Raw genomic sequence first — 23,333 nt, forward strand, 5'->3', positions numbered from 1 at the left:
TGATGACGGAGCTTTTCAAATGTTCAGACAAGTAATTACAATTTCAGAGAGATACTCTGAGTCTCTTTTTGTGAACTTGGTCGAGTACAATGCCTTTGGTTATTGCATTTATGTTCTTTTTGTTTCCCAGAAAGGGGCTTAGACACAGTTAACTGTACCAGTGTTCAGCATTGTAGTTTTGTCACCTGCTCAAACAATCAACAGTGATGCGAGCTGACAGCTAGAGCAACTCCACTTTGTCCTGTTTCTTTTCTCATTTTTTTCCTAACCTTTCTTTGTTCCTGCTATTCTGCCTTTCCCTCTCCCTCCCTCCCCGACTCCCTGCCTCTCCTTGTTCTCTCCCTCTCTCCTTCTATTCCCAGACTCTCATGTCCCAAGGGCAGACATTCCCAGCTGAGCTAAAGAAGCAGCAGCGAGGGCCAAACAAGTCTCCCAAGAGGACGTCTCTGTCTTCTTCGCCATTGCCACCCGCTCCGCCTCCTCCACCCCAGAACAATCACTCCAACCTCTTCCTCTCGAGTGCTCTGCTGGGGCTCCCTGAACCCCATCACCCCAATGGAGTCATCCAAAGCATCACTCAGGACGCACCTTTGGCCCTCATCACCAAACCTCGCAAAGCCTCTCAAGCCTCTCAAGGCAAGTCGCATCAGTGCGACTCAGACGCCGGGTCGATGCCTGTCAATCTGAGCACAGGGGCGAGCAGGACCCAAGCAGCTGCCCAGGCTGGGCCTCCGTCACAGCCCTCCACTACCTCATCCCATGCCACGGGCCATGGATCCAGAAAGAACAAGACCCCCAAGGGTAAGGGACAGACACCCGGGCTGGGACAGGGACAAGGACAAGCAGACCCTTTAGCTGCCTGGAAGGGCTTCTCTCAGAACCATCTGGTACAGTCTCTAGTAGATTTGTTTCGTGGAGGAGAGCCCAGGGTCGGGATTCCTGGGGTTAGTATCCCTGGAGTTGGAATTCCCGGAATGGGGATCCCTGGGACATTTAACCCCACGGCTGGTCTCCCGGCTAACAAGGAATCTGACGACTCGGGAGACGACGATGATGATGAGGAAGACGACCTTGAGGAGGAGGAGGAAGAAGATGAAGATGACTCAGATGATAGTCTGTCAGGTTTGTACCTTATATATACAGGAGTAAAAGTAACTTTCACAATTTAATAATGAGCTGACCATTAAAATAATTATTTTATTTTATTTTAGAGCTGTCCCCTCTTTGTTGATTATTCAACTAATCGACTGTTTTGGTCTTAGTCGACTATGATTCCTTTAGTTTATTAGTTGTTTTTATGCTTTTTTCATGCTGAATGACTTATTTCCAACAGTCCAAAGCCTAAAACTATTCAGTTAGTTAACTATTACACAAGACACAGGAAAGCAGCAAATCCTCCTCCCAATGTTCTGTATTTTTGCCTGGAAAAACAACTTAATCGATCCTTACCCACTTTGTGTGCTGTACTCCCGTTTCAGAATCTGACAGCAACTCAGACAGCGACGTCTCTGGGAAGAAAGTGAAGGAGTTAAAGCTGCTGCCGTCTGGATCATCCAAGAAGGAGATGACTCCCCGCAGGCTAACCAAAGGGCCAGAACTACTGAACACCTCAACCAATCACACCGCTACCAGCTGCTCCCCTCTCAACCTACAGGTCATCAAGACTCCCACCATTGTCACCAGCTCCAGTGCCTTGGCCTATCACAGCTCTCCCGGCTCTTCCTCCTACAGCCTAGCCTCTCCATTAGGTAATGTGTTTTTTTTAAATGGCATCCTTTAAAAATATCCATGCCAATTTTTACTCAACAAAATTTACCAATGGATTCCTTAGCTTTTCTAGTTTCATATGATACCAGTATCTTCACACTGGCCTTAAAACTGAGCCCGATACAACCTAAAAATCGCAAGTTGCGTTAAAGAAATTAGTGGCAGTAAAACGTATTTGCGTTATTGCGTTATAGCCCTACTAAAAACCCATTCCAAAAATCCATTGACGTCAAGACAAGGGAACTGGAAGTGCTAAAATGCTTACTCATTCCTGCAACACTCTGTTGGTTAAATGTGACCTTTGCTGCTACTTCTGTCCCTTCACTGTCTTATTGTGAACAGCAGATGTTTAATTTCATCACCCAGGCATATACAGTACCACAAAATAAATCTATAGTATACAGCAGCCCTCATGCTTTGTTTACAAGGCTCTTGAATAACAGAACAACCCATCATCCTACGATGACTGTGAAGAGGGATTGTTACTTTTAGGGAGGCAGGAAGAAGGCGGTTGGTTGTCATGGACTTCCCAGAGCTCTCAGGTCCTGTAGGGACATGCCTAAGAGCCCTGACAACTTGTTTGGCACAGCAGCAAGATTAACTTCCGCCTTCTTTCAATGCAGAGAGGTTACCCAGATCAGAGAAAATAAGACATGTGTAGCTTGCCAAGAATAATCCAAGTAGATATTCCAGTCTTTCCTCTACTGTAAGTCATTTTTCTTTTCCCTTATGCATCATCAGACAATACCATGTGATGTAAATTCACTCCTGTGTTCATGTTTGTCAGGCTTGGCATTTTCGTTTTATGATTTCAAAATGGCAGCCTAGAGAATTGATCTAACTGTTGTGTTCACATGATGCTGGTAAATGTGTTTTTAAAAGGCCAGTGTACATACACGTGTATGTTCTTGGTTACCTGCCAGGTATGATTAGTGGTGAGTTCAGGGGCTTTGACTGTATGTGTGTGAGGTTTCCAGTCGTAGGTCGTGCTGTCAAATTGATGGTTGAACTCTTGTCTCTCCACAGGCTTAGGGAAGAGGAAGAGGGTGATGGATGAGAAGGAGTTGATGATACCTCTGGAGTTGGGGTATGTACAAGAGGCTGGGAGGAAGAAAGCTCTTATGAGGCGGCTCACTTGGCACCGTCACAAATGTACGATGCACACTTGTTTTTCTGAACAACTGTGTTTCATTCTTAAAAACCCAGGTGGCGGAGAGAAACAAGAATCAAATCAGTGGCTGGGCGGCCACAGGGCGAGACAGCCTACTACGCCCCATGTGGCAAGAAGCTAAGGCAGTACCCAGATGTGATGAAGGTACCCCGGCCTCACGGCGCTGCAGTGTAGTCTGTAGCCATGATACAGGGGCCAATGTTTTGAGGCATACAGATGAGCAGTTTGGTATTAAAGTGGGAGTCATTGTGGGCGGTTTATGATTTATTAAGGAGGGCTATTTTTGCTAATAATTGCAACACTGCTCATCCACATCTCTCAAACAAATGCTTGTGTCACAGGATTTGTTGTCTTTGCTATCGCTCCAGCTGCACTCCACCCCCCACCCTGCTTTCTGTGACCCCAATAGTGTGAGATGATATTCTTAGATTCACTTCTTCTGCCACTTTTTTCACCTCTCCTCCCCCGATAAAAAAAAGAGAAATGGTTAGTATTGGGATGCACAGCTTTGGCCCGTTTGTACGCTATATTATAGTCTATAATCTTCTTTGTTTGCTTCATCAAAGGCTCAACTACGCTAATCGTCAGAACGGCCGTTGAGTGTAGTAGTGCAAAGAGAAAAATGTGTACTCAGTAACATTCACTCACTGCTAGTCAGTCAGTAGGCAGTAAAAAGCCGAGCATGGCCACAGATAAATAATAAAGGGCCTGAATTGTGCACCCCAAGGTCAGAACCGTTTTTCTCTCCTGAGAGCTTTTGCTCTTTTTTTGTCCCCCTGGCTTTTACAATGATTAGTAGCACTGCACAGATGCACACTGTAACCTTAGACTCCCTCCAATCTAGTAGTGCTTCCCAGTTGCTTTTCAATGTCGCTAATTTCACCATTTTTTTTCTGCCTAAACCAACGCCATTATTATTTTCTCCTCTGTAGTATCTATCCAGAAATGGAATAAGTGGCATCACGCGCGATAATTTTAGCTTCAGTGCAAAGATAAGGGTTGGTGACTTCTATGAAGCCAGAGAAGGACCCCAGGTGACTGCCTTTCATCTCTCTTTCTCTCTCTTCGTGATCCCTGTTCATCTTTTCATCTAGCGGCAGGCAAAGCTTCATGCAGCACTCGCTGTCAGGGCATGAATAGGAATCAACCAAAACCTTCAGTAGTCCTAGCTCATAGACCTCTCACTGTGCATGGATAAATGTAATAATCAGCTGACATTACTTCCACAGGTGATCAGTGATATATGCCGTGTTATGTGTCTGTGTTATAAAGAGATAAAATTAGAAAATGGATGTGTGTAATATTGGAAGCAGAATAGAGAAAATACAGTGCTGAGGGAGAGAAAAACTAGATGATAAATGACAGATCAGTAATGAGTACTTCTTATTTAATGCAATGTTTAGCCAGCTCCTACTGTGTATTATATCATGATATATTATTGAACTCATTTATCTTATTAGCTAACAATTAAATTGTTCCTTAATCATATTAAATGATGTATTCAACATGCAGTTCACTGTTCTCTCTCCATCGCTACATTTTTCTCTCACCAGGGTTTACAGTGGAGCCTGTTGAAGGAAGAGGAGGTCATTCCTCATATTTTAGCACTGGAAGGCCGTAGGGGTCGCGCTAGTTCAGACCGCCAGCTAGCGGGCGAAGGAGGCAAAGGTTCCCGACGGAGGAAGGGACGGCCCCCTAATGTGGGCGATCCGATGCCCGAGGGCCCCAGTCCCAGTGAGGTCAAGCTGCTGCGCAAACTAGAGGCTCAAGGTTAGCGCAGGAAATGAGCCCTGAAATGTGTTTGTCATAAGTGTGTGTGCCATTAATCAAGCAGCCATTATTCAGGTAGTAGAGGTTAATGTTCTAAATATTTTTAAAGTCAGTTTTTTATGTCATGCTTGTTTGTTAGATCCACCTTCTTCATGTGCAGTAATACAGATACTTTTCGAGATGAATCAGCATTATCATGACTTTTGTTTGTTTGTTTTGTTTGTTTGATAATGACATAACTGCAGTTGCTGTTATTACAAAGTAATTTTTTTTTTTGCATTAAAACCCTCTGGTAGTCAGCTCCACCATCGTCAAAATAGTTTTATCATGTATATTTCAGTCTTTTTAAATGTTAATGCGCACATTTCATAAATATATGTTAATCCTTACAGGGGAAAATTGGTTTTGAGTATCTGTCCCTAATTTTGTCTAAATTTCACAAAGGCCAAAGAATTATCTCAGTAAAATGTGCTAGGTCAGGCTATAGCAGTATTTAGGTATTCTCCTGAATATGTCTTTCTTCCTGCACTGTGCAGAAATAGCCCGACAGGCCGCCCAGATGAAGCTGATGAGAAAACTGGAAAAGCAGGCAGTGGCGCGTGCAGCCAAAGAAGCTCGGAAACAGCAAGGTAAACCCAGATTTTTCTGTGTGTGTCATCAAGTGGCGTTTTTTTGGTTGGTCAGTCGGTCACTTCAAACCACTTTATAAAGTATCTAAACTATAAAGAACAGCAGGGCCTCTGGGGACACTGATGCTGCTTGTACAGCCTTTGTTTTTATGTATGCTCACATTTATTTTCATCACTTTAAAGTACAAGCTTTAATCTTTTTTTCTGCTCTAATCTTTATTGCTGCAATGTTGCTGGTTTCAAACATTATGCTTATACACTACACACAATTTCAAAGCCAAAAACATCTAATCAAAATCTCAAGAGGTTGCTTTCTGTGTGTTCTGATTATTACTGTATGCTTATGGTTGGTTAAACTCATCTTTGTGGTATAAGGGAATCAAAATGAACAATCAATTATTTTTTGGGATCTAGTTCTCAGAATTTCTTGGCCTCTTATATAAAATACATCTTGAATAAACATAGCTTAACAACAACTGTAATTCTCTGAGATATAAGGTAGCCCAGCTTTGTAGGTTATTTTTGGAGACACTAACATAAGACTGACTTGACTCTTGTAGCTATCATGGCGGCGGAGGAGAGAAGGAAGCAGAAAGAGCAGATCAAGATCTACAAGCAGCAGGTGGGTGTGCTTTACGTGTGTGCTGACAAATCTTTTTCCTCCCTTTCTCCTTATCTAAGTGTCCCGACACACGTATGGTTCCCGTGTGCACCACTGCAGGAAATGCTGAATGGTTATTTTGTGATGCTTTAAAGCTTGCTTTTAAATTACCATCATTATTTCTTTTATTGTTTTGTCTTTGGAATAGAGTGGTAGGAAAGTGATTTAATCTAAAGGATGTTTTTTAATGTCTAAAATATTAAGAGATTATGTTTTTTTTTTACAGGAAAAGATCAAGCGTATTCAGCAGATTCGCATGGAGAAGGAAGTCAGGGCGCAGCAGATTTTGGAGGTACAGAATCTGATCCAACAGCACCTCTGATTAAGCAGAACATTCCTGGATAGCTGCAGCCCCTCAGTCTATAGTGTTTTAATCTTCCTAAAGCTCATTACTGAACAGCAGCATGCATTGGAGGGAGTTGCGTCTTCTTAGGCATAATTCCACATGGAACTAATGCTAAATTGGTCTTGGTTGACGGCTGTTGAATATTAAAATGGCTGTTGCTGCCTCTTCAGACCTTATTTAAATTGGACAGAAAAGTCTTTTTTTCTTCAGACAACAGTAACAGTTTAGCATAAGTGGGTCGAGAAGAAAAAAAAGGTGCTGTTTTCCACACACACAAACACACATGCAAAGATGCATGCACACACACACACATGCAGGCGTACACAATTATACCGCAGGAGCTTCAAAGTGTTTTAGCAGGACTAAATCAATTTTGAGTTGACACGGTTGACAAGCCACTCTTAACGGGAGGCTTCAACATTTTTACAATTAGGTGTTAAAGAGATACATTATTCATTCGCTGTGTTTTACAAATTTGACTGGCATTCAGGAGCATAAAATCTTTGCTCAAACCAGAAAACTGCAAACAATCAGTTAAAGTGCAGCAAAGCCGTCACCCAAGACTGATTGATATGTGTCCGTCTCTGTGAGTCTTGACCTTAATCTTTATTCACAGGCCAAACGGAGAAAGAAGGAAGAAGTCGCCAATGCCAAAATATTGGAGGCTGAAAAACGGATAAAGGTATGTTTATATTTTAGGGCTGTCAATCGATTAAAGTATTTCATCGTGATTAATCGCATGATTGTCCATAGTTAATCGTGATTAATTGAAAAATTAATCACACATTTTTTTATCCGTTCAAAATACACCTTAGAGGGAGATTTGTAAAGTATTTAATACTCCTATCAACATGGGAGTGGACAAATATGCTTTCTTTATGCAAATGTATGTATATATTTATTATTCGAAATCAATTAACAACACAAAACGATGACAAATATTGTCCAGAAACGCAAGTTGTGTTAATGCGTTAAAGAAATTAGTGGCGTTAAAGCAAATTTGCATTAACGCGTTATTGTCGCGCTAACTTTGACAGCCCTAATTATATTTTTAATAAAACAGATGCAAAATTACAGTTTAGAGATTCATACATATGTGTAGGGCGGCAACTAACGATTATTTCCGTTGCCGATTAATCTGTCGATTATTTTCTCGATTAATCGATTAGTTGTTTGGTCTATGAAACGTCAGAAAATGGTGAAAAATGTCGATCAGTGTTTCTTGTTTTTGTCCACAATTCAAAGATATTCAGTTTACTGACATAGAGGAGTAAAGAAACCAAAAAAATCTGGAAAGCTGGAATCAAAGAATTTTTACTTTTTTTTCTTAAAAAAATACTCAAACCAATTAATTGATTATCAAAGTAGTAGTTGACAACTTATCTATTACTTGATTAATCGTCGCAGCTCTAAAAATGTTGAACCGTTTTTTTGTTTTAAATCAAAATCACGTTAATTGGATTATTTCATATGTACCGTGGAGTGGGCTCTTTTCCACTTAAGAAGTAGCTGGCAATAAAACGGTAGTGGCCCGTTGAAATGGGCTGAAATTTCATCAGTCAGTAGTGATTTTCATGATATTGGCACAATGGAAGCATATTGATTTTCCCCTCATCTTCTCTTTCTTGCCTTCAAGGAGAAAGAATTGAGGAGACACCAGGCAGAGATTCTCAAACACCAGGTAGGCACTCACTCACAACTCGCTCTGCCTCTTGAACGTAATAGTTACTGCTGAATAAAACCTCAAACTACACTTGAATTTGACAGGTGTGAATGTGTGTGTGAATGTGTGAGCGTAAGTGTATTTGTGCATCTATGTGCATTTCAATACAAGGCATGTGTGAGTGTATATACATATATATATATAAATGTGCTTAATTACATCTATTTAATGAAAGTCTTTCTCTTTATTAAACGCCATGCTTTTTTTGGTATTTGGATATTATTTCTGTTCCATAATATTTTGCCAACTCTCTCTGCCAGGAGTTGGAGAGGCATAGACTAGATATGGTATGGGTATGTTTATTTTTGTACATCTAACACCTGCATCGTGTAACTGGTTGTGTTATGGTTGTCATAGCAATGCATTAAGTGTAGCACTGGCTGCTGTCATACTACATTCTTCTGCATGGCTTTCCAGCAAAACCAACAAAAGAGAAAAAGAGTCAGTATGCTGCCTCCATCTGCTCGTCCTGAGGGACAACTGACCCTGTCACGGTGGCCAGGCAGCTTCTGTCCCCCTCCCCCAATCCTCCCCCCTTCTACTCAGAATGCATTGCAAAGACCGCTAGCCAATCCACACTCACTGTCTCAAAGTGCACTCGAGGAGTTTCCATCCATCACATACATTGTCTAACTGTTGTATTGGAGTAGCTTGTGTTACCCCATGAGTGCTTGACGATTTCAGACATTGAGTTTGTGTCTGTTCGTCCGTGCATCTGTTCTGCCGTCCACAGAGTGTTGGACTTTAACCTGCCCCATCCCAGCCTCTCTGTCATTCACTGTTCCTGTACTCTGCACAAACAAATGAAAACAGCTACTGAGAATCATTTTGTCTTTATGGTGGAGATACTTCCAGGCAGATTTCCCCCCATTTTTTTGCTTGAAAATAGACCTGATCGACTGTAGAACAACAACATGATTAATTCCACCACGGGGACAAACATGATTCTGCGTAGTATTTTATTTTGGCCTGGCTGTCCTGCTTGTAGCCCTTCTCACTCATACACAGTCACAGCTGAATCTAAAGGTCTGCCTATCTGTTTCACAGTGGACTCTGAGCCGATTGTTGCATTTAACCCCTTGTGCCTTCACTCGGAGCAAATTTAGATACATGAAATAATCCTGGTATTTACGGTTGTCAATTGCATTGCTTTTGATTTACTGCAGCTTGTTATCATAATATCCCTCAACACATTCAGTGTATTTGATGATTTGGAAAGCAAGAAACAAGCTGAATGCCACAGTCTCTGTGTCCTTTTTGAAGTTTTCCATTTGTAGATAAATCAAACCAATAAGGACATAGAAGTATTGTAGCAGAGTGCTTGGCATCGAGCCTGTTTTGTTTATCACAATGACAAAACAATCCTCACAAACAGCCCGTTTTAGTCACTGTGTGCTGGAAATGTCCTTGGCAAGCCCTAATAGTGGCAATTGTGTGTCTTTCTGTTGGATCACAGAGGGAATGACAGTCTGATACGGTGGAGCGGGAAACCTAAAGAGATCAAATAAAACGATAGTCAGTCACCGGTGATTCCTGTGCCCTTTCGCAGTAGACTGTGTATCATGCACCAAAGAACAACATAGATGTCTCATCCTCAGCAGTCACATACTGTGCTAATACTTACGCTGCCAAAACCACTGAAGTGGAACTGCTCCGTTTGTAGCCAGTCTTTACCATCTATTCCTATTTGTCGTCCCCTCACCAAATATTATGGGAATGATGTGTCAAAAAAAAAGCATTAGCATTGACTCGTGTAATAGAATTTATTATTTTGATCATGCCAACGTGGCACGTCAGAAGACTTCTGGCAACCAGCATTTTGTTGCTTTTGTTGTGTCAGCTTTAGTTTATAGAGGCGCCGCCACCGATTCCAGCTGCTTCTCTTTTTTGAGCCTGTCATCACATCTACTTTGTACCGCATCTTTGTGTTGCTTTTTGGTTGTCATCGTATTACTGTTACTCTTCACTTAATGCTTCCACCATACATGTGAAAGTGTATACATGTGAAGCATCCGTTTTGTGTTTGTTCAAGTATGGTGCCTCTATTGAATTTAGTGCATCGCAGTTTTTTACATTAATGCATACTAAATTTAGTCGACCTTGAGTGCTGCATGTGCAATGTGTGCTTGTTAATGTGCCTGTGTTTTTGCCACTCTAGGAGAGGGAGAGGAGGAGGCAACATGTAATGCTGATGAAGGCTGTTGAGGCTCGCAAGAAAGCAGAGGTAGCCGTTATGCACACAGACAGTCCACTCCATAAAAAGAGCCCAAGTCATTATTCCCTGGATGGATTCCCGCTTTCTCTCCTTTTTGTGCGCTCTTTCCCTCCATTCATTTTTTTTTTCTACACACTTACCAAGTCAAAAGATTCTGGCCCTCAAGCACTTTTCTTTTGAATGCACAGCAGCATTAGGCTGAATTCTAATACTGCTCAGCAAAGTCAAGTAAACCTTCTTGTCTGTTTTCACGCTCACACACAAATGCACACACACACTTTGCTTCCTTAATGCTCTCTTGAATTTTGGACTCTCCAGGAGCGTGAGCGCTTGCGGCAGGAGAAAAGGGATGAGAAGCGCCTGAACAAAGAGCGTAAACTGGAGCAACGGAGGCTGGAGCTGGAGATAGCGAGGGAACTGAAGAAGCCAAATGAAGACATGTGTCTGTCTGATCACCAGGTAGTTAAGATAGTAGCTCCTCCGGCCAGTGCTGTGGGTGTAAAGTTTATCACCAAAAAAACATAATAATAAAAATCTAGTCCATACACACTTTGATGTACTGTAGATTGTCAGTTTTTCTCATTTAAGGTCTTTTAAATACATTGACTTAAAGTAGGGGGGTGGCACAGTCACAAAATTCCTATCAGCTATTATTAATATTATTATAATTATTATAATTATTATTATTATTATTATTATTATTAATAATAATAATAATAATAATAATACATTTAACATTTTCTTGAGGGTCTGTACTTACTAAGACCACATGATACTGAGCATTTTTATGTGTGGAGGTGTGTGCCCTCAAGTGGTAAAAGGAGAGTACTGCATCATGTAGACAACAAGCAGTCCTCAATATAAACTGGAAAGCACCATCTTGATAACAGTCAACAGGTGTGAGATATAATGACAGCTTGTCTCCCGTTTCCCCACAGCTGTTTAAATGTCCAAATTGGGATTTAATGTCTCTCACAGTAACACATACAACAATAATCCTAATGTTACCCACTTTCCTTTGTGCAGCCTCTCCCTGAGTTCTCCCGGATTCCTGGACTCATCCTACCAGGATGCGCCGTTTCAGACTGCCTGATGCTGATGCAGTTCCTGCGAGGTTTCGGGAAGGTTTTGGGGCTTGATTTGAATTCGGATGTGCCTACCCTGGGCATGTTGCAGGAGGGCTTGCTCAACGTGGGGGACAGCATGGGCCAGGTCCAAGACCTTCTGGTTAAACTGCTTTCTCTGGCGGTCTGTGATCCTGGTTTGCCACCTGGACAAAGGGTGAGCTAGGTCAAAGTTCATTAATGCATGAATTGTATAATTATGAACCAGTGGAGCCAACTGGATAATTACACCCAAAAGGGAAATATGGCACTTATTGTTTTATGTGGTAGTTTCAGTTTAAAGCATTATAATACATAACATTTATTCGTATTGTTATATATTGTTTTACATGCCAAACGTATCATAAAGTCAGTAAATATGCTACATTGCCTAGATTTAAAATATGAATCAACATATGTAGTATTTAGACCGTGCACCTACTAAAGCACCTACAATCTTAAAATATCTCTTAAAGATTAATGCACCAGTCACTCATTTACTCTGAATAGGACTAGTCTTTATCATTAGTACTTTTACATTTGGTACGTTGATATTAATAATAGTATATAGGATTGTTTTTTTTACTTTCACTGTCAAAAATAAAGGCGTAAAAGACCAAGAATAATGATCTAAAAATGATCATTCCCTCTAATATCGCAAATCATATCGCAATTGCAATATCAGTCAAAATAATCTCAATTAGATATTTTTTCAAAATCGTTCAGCCCTAGTTTAGTGTTTAGATTTAAGTTTTAAGAATGCATTGTGAATAAATGCATATTCAGTCAACTTAAAGTCATCAAGGAAGTGTTCATCAACTTTACGTTTTGGTTGTCCTTTCCTTCTCTATCAGACAAAAACCATGCTGGGGGACCACCTGACCAACGTTGGCATCAACAGGGATAATGTGTCTGAGGTGTTACAGATGTACATGGGAGCCCATTGTGCCAATACAGAAATGGCCCCTCTGGCCCTCAGTCTGAAAACCAAGGCCTTCCAGGCCCACACGCCAGCCCAGAAGGCCTCAATCCTGGGCTTCCTGGCCAACGAGCTGGCCTGCAGCAGAGCTGTTATCAGGTAGGAGAAGCAGCTGAAACTGACTATCCAACTGAGCACTGTACTTATTCTGTTAAAATACTCTGTGTCACATTGTTGGATGGTTATAAAGTGGTCTATGATACTTCCTCTACCTCTGGATTCACATAATTAAAAATATAAAATTAGAAATCCAACACTCCTATTCACCAACCACTCACTGAAAGAATATATTCATCTACCACGCTCTCTGCGTGCTTTTATATTGCTTAACACTCAAGTTATTCATTAGCCAATAATGGTGTGTTTTATAGACGCAGTGGAAAACACTTAATAAAGCTGCAGTAGGGAGCACTGCAGTAATTTGCAGTAGAGTCCTTTTGATTGTAAGGAAATTATGCAAGTATTAATTTGTGCTCCGGGATACCAGCTTATTAAACTTTTTATTTCGGCTGTAGATAGTTTCAAGCCTCCCTGAGCTCTTATCTTTTACTCAATATATTTGCTATTACTTTCTGAGAATACCAAAAACATGGACGTTTATTATATAAGCACAACTGTAACTGACATAATTGTGTTTCCTCTTCAAGTGAGATTGACAAGAGCCTGGATCAGATGTCAAACATGAGGAAGGACAAGATCATTATGGAGGGAAAACTGAAGAAGTAAGTTTTCTTTAATCCTAAAAAAAACAATGCTTTGATTCTTTGTACACTATCCCTCTGAACCTGTGTGTGTTTATTGCAGGTTGAGGACCATTTATGCCAAACGCACTGGGAGGAGGGAGGCCAGCATGGGTGTTGACGAGAACCAGTCCATCGGCACTCCGTCCTCTGCCGCCAAACGCAAGAGGAAACTAGGTGCAGACAGCGACGACGATGATGAGGAGGATGATGACAGTGATGACCCGGCGGAAGACGACGATGAGGAGGAGGAGGAAGAAATGAAGAAGGTTAAAAAAGTGGAGACATATGATGAGGTAAAAAAAAACAACAGCATAGATCCATTATCAAAACTGACGTTTGAGGGTTGCTCACAGACATTGACTGTATTTGTTCCGTCCTGTCAGGATGACGTCGACCAAGCCACCAGTCTGGATGAACTGGAGAAGCAGATAGAGAAATTAGCCAAGGTATGTTCGTCTTGAAGATGTACAAGTGCTGTGACAAAGTTAATACCCATTAACATAAATGTATAAGGCATTAGAAAATGAATGCATGGTTGGTTGACACTGATAATGTGTGATTAAAAAATGGGACACTGTGAGATAAAAAAAGTCTCTTGGGGAAGCAACTACGAAGAGATAAATCACAGAAACGTGGAGTAATATTGCTGGGTTTTGTTGTACATGGTAATGCAGGACTTCCCTGTATGTTGCCATAAAGATATGTTATTTTTAAATACAATTTAATGCAATAAATAAGAGGTAACACCCATCACACTCAATATGATAGATCAGATTATGGAAAATGATAAAAATAGCTACAACCTTTAACCGCTTTGATGTACAGTGTGTATTGAAAACAACCATTTGTTTTGTACATTTTATGAACATGAACGCTGACATAGGGCTATTTGCTAATGAAGGCATTAATTAGTTTAATAAATTACCTCATTAGCATAGCATGTAATGCTTAATATATCACAGTGATTACAAAAAGGACACGAGGTAGCATACATGTCTTTTGTTTTCCTGAAGGTGTATAGATGAAACTAATGTCACAGAGTATGTTTCGTTCCGTTGCAGCAACATCATCAGACCAGAAGAAAGCTGTTTGAAATATCCCATTCTCTGCGCTCCATGATGTACGGCCAGGACCGCTACCGTCGCCGGTACTGGGTCCTTCCCCACTGTGGAGGGGTCTTCATTGAAGCCATGGAGAGCGGAGAAGGTAGTTACACTAAAACACATACTAAGTTTGATGAACTGTTATGCTTAGATGCTTCAATTTTCTCATCTGATTGCAAAGCACATTTTTATGCCCACTCAGTCTGGAAAATAAAATCATCAGGTTTGATGTTGAGGGGAAGGAAAAAATGTTTTAAATACATCTGCTTAGCTGCATGTTCAGCTGTTTTTGGCAGTGTGAAATATGCTGATGATGTTTTACTTCATCTTAATTCTCTACGACTAATTTGAGATTGCATCTGTAAACTATAATAGTAAAATAGCAGTATGGAATAATTTTACAGAATAATCAGCTCTCAGTTTTAATATCAACCAGTTGTGTTTTCAGCTCCACTGACAGTACGCTCTCTTATTTCCCTGCAGCTCCAGAGGAACTGGAGGAGGAGCGACAGAGGAGGAGGAGAGCAGCAGAGGAGGTCAAGGTCAAAGAGGAACCTCAGGAGATCGAGTTGCAGACGGAGAAACCCGCCAACCTCGATGGGCAGAGCGTTCGAATGCGAGGCTTGGAGCACGAGAAAGAGGAGGAAAAGGAGGGGAAGAAAAACGCCCTCTTCTACCAACAGCCAGGCTGTGTATCCAAATTGTGCACATTCCGGGACATCAGCAAGGACGTTGGCAAAGAAACTGTGATGGCAGAGGACAAGGAGAGTCCCCATGTGAGGCAAAACGGCACGAGCCCCGTGGGCACTCCCGTTGCCACGACCACAGTAACATCATCCTCCCCCACTCGCAATACCTCTGAGCCGGCAGTAGCAACAACCCCCTCCATGGTGACCACTAATGACACTACAAACATCCCTGCCCCAGCCTCCACCTCTTTATCTGTCCCGTGCCTGCCAGCCCCACGTGAAAGCCCAGGGAACACTCCTCCAACCTCCTCCTCTGCTCTGTCTCCGTACCTCGCATTCCAAGCCAACGACCAGCTACTCAGAGTCCTGACGGAGAGGAGCGGACACTGGTTCAGTCTGCTCCCTCGCAACCCCTGTGACCTCACTTCCATCACAACACCTCCTCCGGGAGCGCCCCGTGTGTCTCCCCAGGCGTCCTCCATGCCAGCCAGGCCCAGATCCCCACCTCAGTCCCCTGCCCTGCCTCTAACCCCTTCTGCTGCCTCAGCCTCCGCCAGCCCGCACCACCCAGCTGGTCTCCTCAACTACCCGCTATCAGCCCTGCAGGTGAGGCTGCTGGCCGGGCACAAGTAGATAGCTGTGTTGTGTACAGTTATTTCTCCCATGTACCAGATCACCTAACCCGTGACTCTCAGTTAAGTTCTCCTCCACCTCCCTCACCCTTTTGTTTTTCCTCTTCTCTCCCTAGGTGAAGTCAGGTGCCTCATTGCTAGGAGTTTCTTTTGGAAGCTGGCCCTGTGGCATGATAAGTCCCAGCCTGCCTCTGTGCAGCAGCCCTAATCCCATGATGGGTCACTCTCTGGAGGGCAACACAGCAGCAAGTGTCTCCAGCAAGAGTGAATCACCTCTACCTTGTATCGAGAAAACCTCATCCATGCCCTCTCCTGCCCTGGAGATGCCCAAATCCCTGGACCACGCTACACCTCGGCCTATTCCAGACGGTGAGTGACCAAAAAGCATCAAGAGAAATTAAAGTTGAGGCCATAATCAACCCCCGTTTTTTAATTGAAAAGAATTCACCTGCCTGAAAAACTTTCACTTGCCTGAATAATCCAAGATAATTGGATTAGGGAACGTTCTGCTCCGCTGTACGCAATTTCATTTGGGTATAACATAGCTGAATGAAGCACCTTTTTGCAGTGATGTATGCTCAGTGTCTTGTAGTTTACGTGTCTGTTTGTGCTCATTGTCTCAGAGATGCTGACAGGGTGGTGGCGGGTGTCAGACATCGAGCAGCTGAGGGCTTTAGCCAGCGCTCTCCACAGCCGAGGGATGAGAGAGAAGGGCCTCCAGAGGCAAATACAGAAATACACAGAGATCATCCCCCAGGTCTGCACCAAACACAGAGACGGTAAGTGCTTCAACACTGCTTCAGACCACATAATCACTGTATATATGTAAAAAGTAGATGATTTTTTAGCAATGGATACAGATTTGGTGTGCTGATGTTCAAACTTATAAGCATGCCCTTGATGATCCCTGAATACACTGCAAACACTGTATTATTTATGACCGCGCTGCATAAATATCTGTGGATGTTTGGCTACGTTGCTCATGTGTTTACCTGCATCGGCGAGCGTGTTTGTGTGTGTATTCATGGCTGACTGCTGATGCCTCTTATGTCGTTCATCTAGTGGCCATGATAGAGCTGCGTGAGCTGGAGGAGAGCCAGGTCAGTGTGGAGTCAGTACGGGGCTGGTGTGTCGAGGAGCAGGCGATGGAGATGGACATCGCCGTGCTGCAGCAGGTAGAGGAGCTGGAGAGGAAGGTCACCGCAGCCAGCCTGCAGGTCAAGGTAAAACACTAACACAAACATTACACAGTTTGTTAGCGGTGTAAGAAACATGTGGAGTGGTGTGATCAGAGGCCAAAAGCCTGAACAGCTGATTTCCTCTTCCAGGGCTGGACATTTCCGGACCCTCAATCTGAGCGAGAGGACCTGGTGTATTACGAGCACAAACCCCTCTCCAAATCAACGCCAACGTCTGCAAACGCGGGAGACAAGGACTCTAAGGAGCATCCGGATGAGCGGGGGGAGAAGGGCGGGGTGATGCGTCACCTGGACAACCCGCTGGACATAGCAGTGACACGTCTGGCTGATCTGGAGCGCAACATCGAGAGAAGGTACCTGAGGAGCCCCTTAGGTACCACCATTCAGATCAGGCTGGATAATGTGGGTACGGTCACTGTCCCTGCCCCCGCCCCATCCACTAGTGCTGACAGGGAAGGGTAGGTCATTTCTCCAACCAAAGCTCCCCACTTTCCCACTAAGACCCTTTCCTCTCTCTGTGTGTGCTTTATGTTTCCCATACTACTCAACCAGTGAGGGTCTTTGCTGCTTTCGCAGCAGATTTCTGTGGTGGCTTGTTGCATTTTCGTTTGTTTCTTTGGTCTTGTGCAGTCTCTTGGGTGAGGTGGGGGACTGCTCTCAATTTCATTTCCTGTACAGGCATTGTTTACTGGTTTACTGGCTTGTTTTCTTCTGCAGTCATCTGCATGGTGTTGTGCATCAGTAACCTTGGTTATGGGCATACTCACGTCTCCCACTGTACAGTATACACTTTCACAGGTTTTCACTCTTTCTGCATGAACTTCCCCGTAACATAACAAAATTGGTGTGTGCCTCTCCTCAGCGCTCTACACCCCCCAAATCCTCATGCCTGTTTCTGCACAGCTGGAGCTCTTTATGGCCTGCTGTCTTGTTGGCGGCCGGTTCAACTGATACAGTTTACTGCTTCGAGTGTGTGTGTGTGTAAAATACACCCACATATTCACTCATCATTCCTCATTATCTTCTCTCAGCGGTGAGGAGGAGGTGGCCCATGGTATGAAGGTGTGGAGGAAGGCCCTGACTGAAGTGCGTAGTGCTGCCCAGTTGGCCATGTGCATCCAGCAACTGCAGAAGTCTATCGCCTGGGAGAGGTCCATCATGAAAGTGGTGAGCAGTATACTGTATTTCCACCCCGCTAATTAAAAACAAACTCTGCTCAGGAAGTGTACGGTTGTTTTTAATGGATGCACTGTTGTTGTTTTTTAGTACTGTCAGATGTGCAGGAAGGGAGATAACGAGGACCTCCTCCTGCTGTGTGACGGCTGTGACAAAGGCTGCCACACTTACTGTCACAAACCCAAGATCACCAGTATCCCAGAGGGAGACTGGTACTGCCCGGCCTGCATATCCAAGGTATCAGCGCCACTTATAATGCATTGTCATCTCTCAGCGGTTGATCGCTTGTAGAGAGAATCTAGCAAAGTGTTGGTGCATGTTTTCCTTTTGATTCACACCTCTGTAATTTAGAAATGTTGGACAATATCCACACCATATACAGCATTTGCCAATGTTGGTGTTTGACAGCCAAAACATATATTTTTGTATTAAAATTGTCGATGGACTTTACTCACTTTAAATCTAACTATTTTCATGCTCAAAGAATTCTTTTTTTAAGTATTTTTTTTTTTTTTTACACCTTTATTTTAAAGTGCACAATAGAAAGATGAGAGGAGGGCGAGATAGTCCCCAGCCTTCAAAACAACTGTGAGGATTATACATTTCCCATTTTATTGCGTTTCCTCCCAACTTTTATTGCCTGCAGCATGGATTTGGCATTTATCCCGTTAAGTGACAATAAAACTCTCCATTCATATTCATAACAATCTGAGAAACACCTGTTTTTATTTCAAGCTTAACAGGATGTTTTTATGGAGATGTGGTCAGGGAGGAAACTCAGTAATGTTGGTGGTCTAAGATATGACAAATTGAACTAATAGTTTAGAAAAGGCCAATATTAACACTATACGATTAGTTTTAATTGCACCAGTCTTCAGAGAATGCATTATTTACTCTGTGCAGGCAAGTGGTCCATCTCCCAAAAACAAAAAACCTCCCAGCAAACCAGTAGCATCCAGCGGAGGAGGTGGTAAGAAAGGTGGAGAGGGGAAGAAGAACGGGAAGCAGGCAGGTACCGGAGAAGCATCGGAGGACGACCCGCCCAGCGCCAGCAACACGCCCAAGAAAGCAGCAAAAGACACCAGCAGGAAGAGGAAAACAGAGGAGAGCTCACCTGCTCTGCCAGCAGCCAATCAGGAGACCCCTGTATGTGTGAAGAGAGCCAAGACAGCTAGAGACAACAACAGGGACCTGGGATTATGCAGGTATGTGTCTCTGGCTTGTTCACACTCGTCTTTCTGTTGAATCCTTCATTATAACTCTATAATCATTGTTCAAGTTTAAGGGTTGATCTGTGTGGTAACTGATTGCTTCCTGTGTTCTTTTGATGCACTTTGTGCTTGGTATTTGTGTTTTTTGTACCGATGGTACTGTAAGGCACTTTGTATCGTGTGTTAAAAAAGGTGCTATATAAGTTTAAGTTTTACTTACTTATTTATCTCCCCCTTCTAAACACTTGTGCCGCCGCTGTTATCTACTGTGGGACTGTATCAAGTTGCAGGGAGCTGATGTGTTTTCTCTTTATCAGTAAATATGATTGTTTTTTGTCTTAAACCTGAAATTTAAGGTCTTGTAACAAATCAAATTTTGTCTTCATTTTTGGCTAGTGTTTGTAAGTATCAGCTTATAAAAACACACATCACAGAAGATCTTGCATCCAATACAAACTTTGAACTTCTACTTGGGGGGCAGCAGAAACAAGCTGCAAACACAAAACTGACATCATCATCACCGTTTAAGTTGATGTGGTGATCTATTTAACCATCCAGTAGACACAAAGCAACATTGTCATTCATTAAGAGTCCTGTTTGTGTCCACTTGATGAATATAAATCAAATATTCACTTTCCTTTAGCTCTGTTTTGGTCTCTACCAACTCCTGAGGGAAATATCTGGCTCTTAAGCAGCTCAATGCTCCGCTATGTTCACCAGCTAGTCACTAACTGTGTCTGTCTGCTGTTTGGTGCTGAGCAGGTAGAGTACAGTGGGTTTTAGCCTGCTGTGGCCCAAAATGTGAACCACAAACACTGAATTTGAGGGTCACAAAACCAAAACAATAAGCTAAAAGACTCTACTAATGCTCTGTAGAACTGCAGAGTCGGTTGATAATTCTCTGTGAGCGACATTTGATCCAATGTTAATATGAAAATATTGATTATAGCCGCCTTAAAGGTCCAGTGTGTAGGATTTAGGGGGATTTATTGGCAGAAATGTCAGGTTTAATCACCTGAAACTATGAAATGTTGTGTTTTCATTAGCTTAGAATGAGCCCTTCATATCTACATAGGGAGCGGGTTCTCTTAGGTACAGTTGCACAAAGCAGAAAAACTTAACACTGGCTCTAGAGCGGGTTTATGTTTTTACGTTACCTGAAGGCCACCTTAGTTTTCCGACACGCTTGGAAAGGGACAGGTGAGCGAAGGGGTATTCAGTTGGTTGCAATTTGCAACCTCACCACTAGATGCCACTAAATCCTACACACTGCTCCTTTAAAGGAAGAAGAAATTATAAACTTCCCAGTGAAAGACAGCTTCTCAATCCCACAGCTTTTTCTGTGTCTAACCATATGTGTGTTTATTTGTGTGTGTTCAACAGGGTACTCCTTGCTGAGTTGGAGCGGCATCAGGATGCATGGCCTTTTCTCACACCCGTCAACCAGAAATCGGTCCCCGGCTACAGGAAGGTCATCAAGAAACCGATGGACTTCTCCACCATACGTGAGAAGCTTGTGAGCAGCCAGTAAGTTCCCATCACTTCTGTTTTTATCTTTAAGCCTTCAGGACGTTTGCACAGAATTTAAAGAAGTCAGAGTAAGTTTTAGTTGCACCCCAATATGTGATCTCACCATAAGACTTTCTTTTTTTTTAATTTCAGGTATCAAAACCTGGAGACTTTCATCATTGATGTCAACTTGGTCTTTGATAACTGCGAAAAATTCAATGAAGACAATTCAGACATTGGTCGAGCTGGTCATAACATGAGGAAGTTCTTTGAGAAGCGCTGGACTGAGCTTCTGAAACAAACAAACTAAACGTCTGTTCAGATCCTCCCCATAAACACCATTCAACTTTTCATACCGGAGCACCAGGTTTTACTTTTATTTTTATTTTATGATGGAGAATGTGGCTTTGCAGGATGGAAGAAGAAGAAGAAGTCAAATCCTTAATAAGGAACCCATGGTGTGCATATGTCACCTTAGAAAAAAAAAAAAAAAAAAAAGAGTCGTTACATGAGGTGCGCTGGATTTTATTACAACAGGGATAAAAGCCCCAAAGAGTCCCAGAGAAATGGGGTGTCGTAGTGCAATACCATTCCCTGTCTCAGAACACTGCACTGAATTAATCCTCAACTGTCACTGATGTGTCTGCGCTAGAAGACTTTCCACTACTTGTATATAGTCTTTTGTTATTTAATCGTATTATAGTGAATGTATTTAATTTTGTAATAATTATTTATGAATCAAGGTCCACTTCATTTTCTATGAAAAGGAAGAATCAGCTGAACTGCTTTGAATTAAAAAAAAAAAGGAATGTGTCTTTGTGTTATAATTTTTCTCCCAAATATCAAACAAAGCCAAGAAAAAAGAAACTGTTTACACTGTTCAGTGCTTTGGGGCATCAGAGGACTGTATTCATTTGTTCAAACTGTAAAACTGCATTTATTTACAGGAACAGCAGAGGAACAGTTAGACAATGGTGATTCATGTGTATATACTGTTTATTAATGTCAATATTATGTCTTGTTTGGAACGATGTGTAAAAATTGTTTAAGAATATTAAGATATTGTTTATGCCTTAGAATGATTGTAGCATTCTATTTTAGTGAACGTGATGAAAACATTATCATAAATATTGTTTGTACAGTATATACATATCCTCTGCAAACACTGTGGTATCCTTAATCTTGGTAGTGCCTACCCTTCCAACAGGGGCATGTAGGGGATGTTATCGTTTTTAGTTTTCATTCTTATGACAACATCATTTCTTTTTATATGATTTCAATCCAACAAGGCCTCCAAAGTTGGACAGTGATACAGAAATCATTCCTCACCATAGCAGAAAAAAAGGAACAACAAGCATTCAGTTATGCTTCCATGATGCATTTCCTCGTAATCTGCCACAATACAGAGGACCTAAGGCCATTTGTAACCACTGTGTTGAACCTTGCTGTGTGTTGTGGCCTGATGGAGGCAGCTAGATTTTTTTGTACCCAAGTCAAGAGTACTTGAAGTTACTTTATTTAAGATATTGTGGAATAAAAGTATCATTCTTTTGTAGGAGCTTTATTTTTCACTAGTGTGTGGCACGGACCTATTAAAAGGATGTTTTTCAACGTAAATGACTTCAACTTGTTTTATTTCAACTCCATCCTACGGAACTGCTTTTGATAAAAATGCGTTGTGGTAGATGAGTGGATTAATAATTCCTATTATTCTCTCAAATTAGAAATTGTGTATGCATTTGTGACCACAATCTCATCCTGAGTTTAATTTTAAGGTGCAGATTGTTTCATAAGGGCATGTTTTCTCAAGCTTTACAGTCGAAAGTTCATAAAAAGTTCATCCAATAACTTATTATCTCAAATGGAAAAACTGGTACCATGAACACAAACGTAAAAACCTTGTCAAGATCCTATATCATTAAGTCAAGATAAAGTTGTGAAGATGAATGACAAAAACATTCAACTGACAAGTGCAGATGTTTGGAGTTGGCAGGAAATGCCTCAGAGCTTAATCCAAACTGTACTTACCGTGCCAGAAAATTACAATTTTCAAGTGGATAAATTTAAAATAATTGAAGATGAGTGGTGAATTAGAGAAGCAGAGATAGCTCATTAAAATGTGGACATTTTGAAATATTGATGATTGCGAGTTTTAAACTCTCAAAGTGAAAGCAGAAGTAGAGCAGAGAGGAAATCTGCTGACAAATTCAGATGGAAATTCCCCATTTCAAGTACAAGTCCTGCATAATGTATATATAGGAGAAAGTACAAAATTGGAAAGAAAATGTATTTTTCATTCAGAATTGCCCCTCCTCAGTGTTATATTTGATGCATTAAGCAACGTTTAATGCTGTAGTTGTTCAAGGAGGAGCTAATTCTACTTTATATACTTTTGAGTAGTTTAATATCTGACAATACATCATATTTTATAAACTGATCATATGTTTTGTCTGTAGCTATCTGTGTCTGTCTTAACCTGAAAAGTAACCAGTAACTAAGGCTATATAAATTTAGTGTATTAAAAAACGCAATATTACCCTTTAAATTGTAGTGGAGTAGAAGTATAAAATAAAATAAAATGGACATACTTAAGTACAAGTACCTCAAAAGTGTACAAAAGAAAAAAGCTTGAGTAAACCTACTTTGCACCACCTTGCTTTTCCCAAGTAGACATCACATGATGGTCAGTCAAAATATACAAGTACAC

At 41.8% G+C, this 23,333-nt stretch overlaps 1 protein-coding gene across 11 annotated transcripts in view; it reads left to right on the top strand.

Moving 5' to 3' along the window:
* The window catches only part of baz2ba (bromodomain adjacent to zinc finger domain, 2Ba), a 69,509-nt gene extending 47,266 nt beyond the window's left edge, over nt 1-22,243 (top strand). The window contains exons 9-38 of one of the 11 annotated variants that reach the window (XM_074614376.1): nt 363-1,122; nt 1,479-1,748; nt 2,794-2,854; nt 2,974-3,082; nt 3,871-3,972; nt 4,492-4,708; nt 5,245-5,337; nt 5,898-5,959; nt 6,225-6,290; nt 6,961-7,026; nt 7,981-8,025; nt 8,328-8,360; nt 10,226-10,291; nt 10,601-10,741; nt 11,309-11,563; nt 12,240-12,463; nt 13,012-13,086; nt 13,169-13,400; nt 13,491-13,553; nt 14,169-14,313; nt 14,694-15,505; nt 15,648-15,900; nt 16,155-16,310; nt 16,594-16,754; nt 16,860-17,188; nt 17,762-17,897; nt 17,997-18,143; nt 18,810-19,111; nt 20,501-20,644; nt 20,780-22,243. In XM_074614376.1, the coding sequence (XP_074470477.1) occupies nt 363-1,122; nt 1,479-1,748; nt 2,794-2,854; nt 2,974-3,082; nt 3,871-3,972; nt 4,492-4,708; nt 5,245-5,337; nt 5,898-5,959; nt 6,225-6,290; nt 6,961-7,026; nt 7,981-8,025; nt 8,328-8,360; nt 10,226-10,291; nt 10,601-10,741; nt 11,309-11,563; nt 12,240-12,463; nt 13,012-13,086; nt 13,169-13,400; nt 13,491-13,553; nt 14,169-14,313; nt 14,694-15,505; nt 15,648-15,900; nt 16,155-16,310; nt 16,594-16,754; nt 16,860-17,188; nt 17,762-17,897; nt 17,997-18,143; nt 18,810-19,111; nt 20,501-20,644; nt 20,780-20,936 (5,682 nt within the window). In that variant the 3' untranslated portion in view covers nt 20,937-22,243. The remainder of the gene's footprint in view (nt 1-362; nt 1,123-1,478; nt 1,749-2,793; nt 2,855-2,973; nt 3,083-3,870; nt 3,973-4,491; nt 4,709-5,244; nt 5,338-5,897; nt 5,960-6,224; nt 6,291-6,960; nt 7,027-7,980; nt 8,026-8,327; nt 8,361-10,225; nt 10,292-10,600; nt 10,742-11,308; nt 11,564-12,239; nt 12,464-13,011; nt 13,087-13,168; nt 13,401-13,490; nt 13,554-14,168; nt 14,314-14,693; nt 15,506-15,647; nt 15,901-16,154; nt 16,311-16,593; nt 16,755-16,859; nt 17,189-17,761; nt 17,898-17,996; nt 18,144-18,809; nt 19,112-20,500; nt 20,645-20,779) is intronic. The other 10 variants (XM_074614414.1, XM_074614385.1, XM_074614466.1 and 7 more) reach the window with 10 other exon arrangements.
* The last annotated feature ends 1,090 nt before the right edge of the window (nt 22,244-23,333 follow it).

This window comes from Sebastes fasciatus, chromosome 2 (assembly GCF_043250625.1).
Source record: "Sebastes fasciatus isolate fSebFas1 chromosome 2, fSebFas1.pri, whole genome shotgun sequence".
Lineage (NCBI taxonomy): Eukaryota > Metazoa > Chordata > Actinopteri > Perciformes > Sebastidae > Sebastes > Sebastes fasciatus.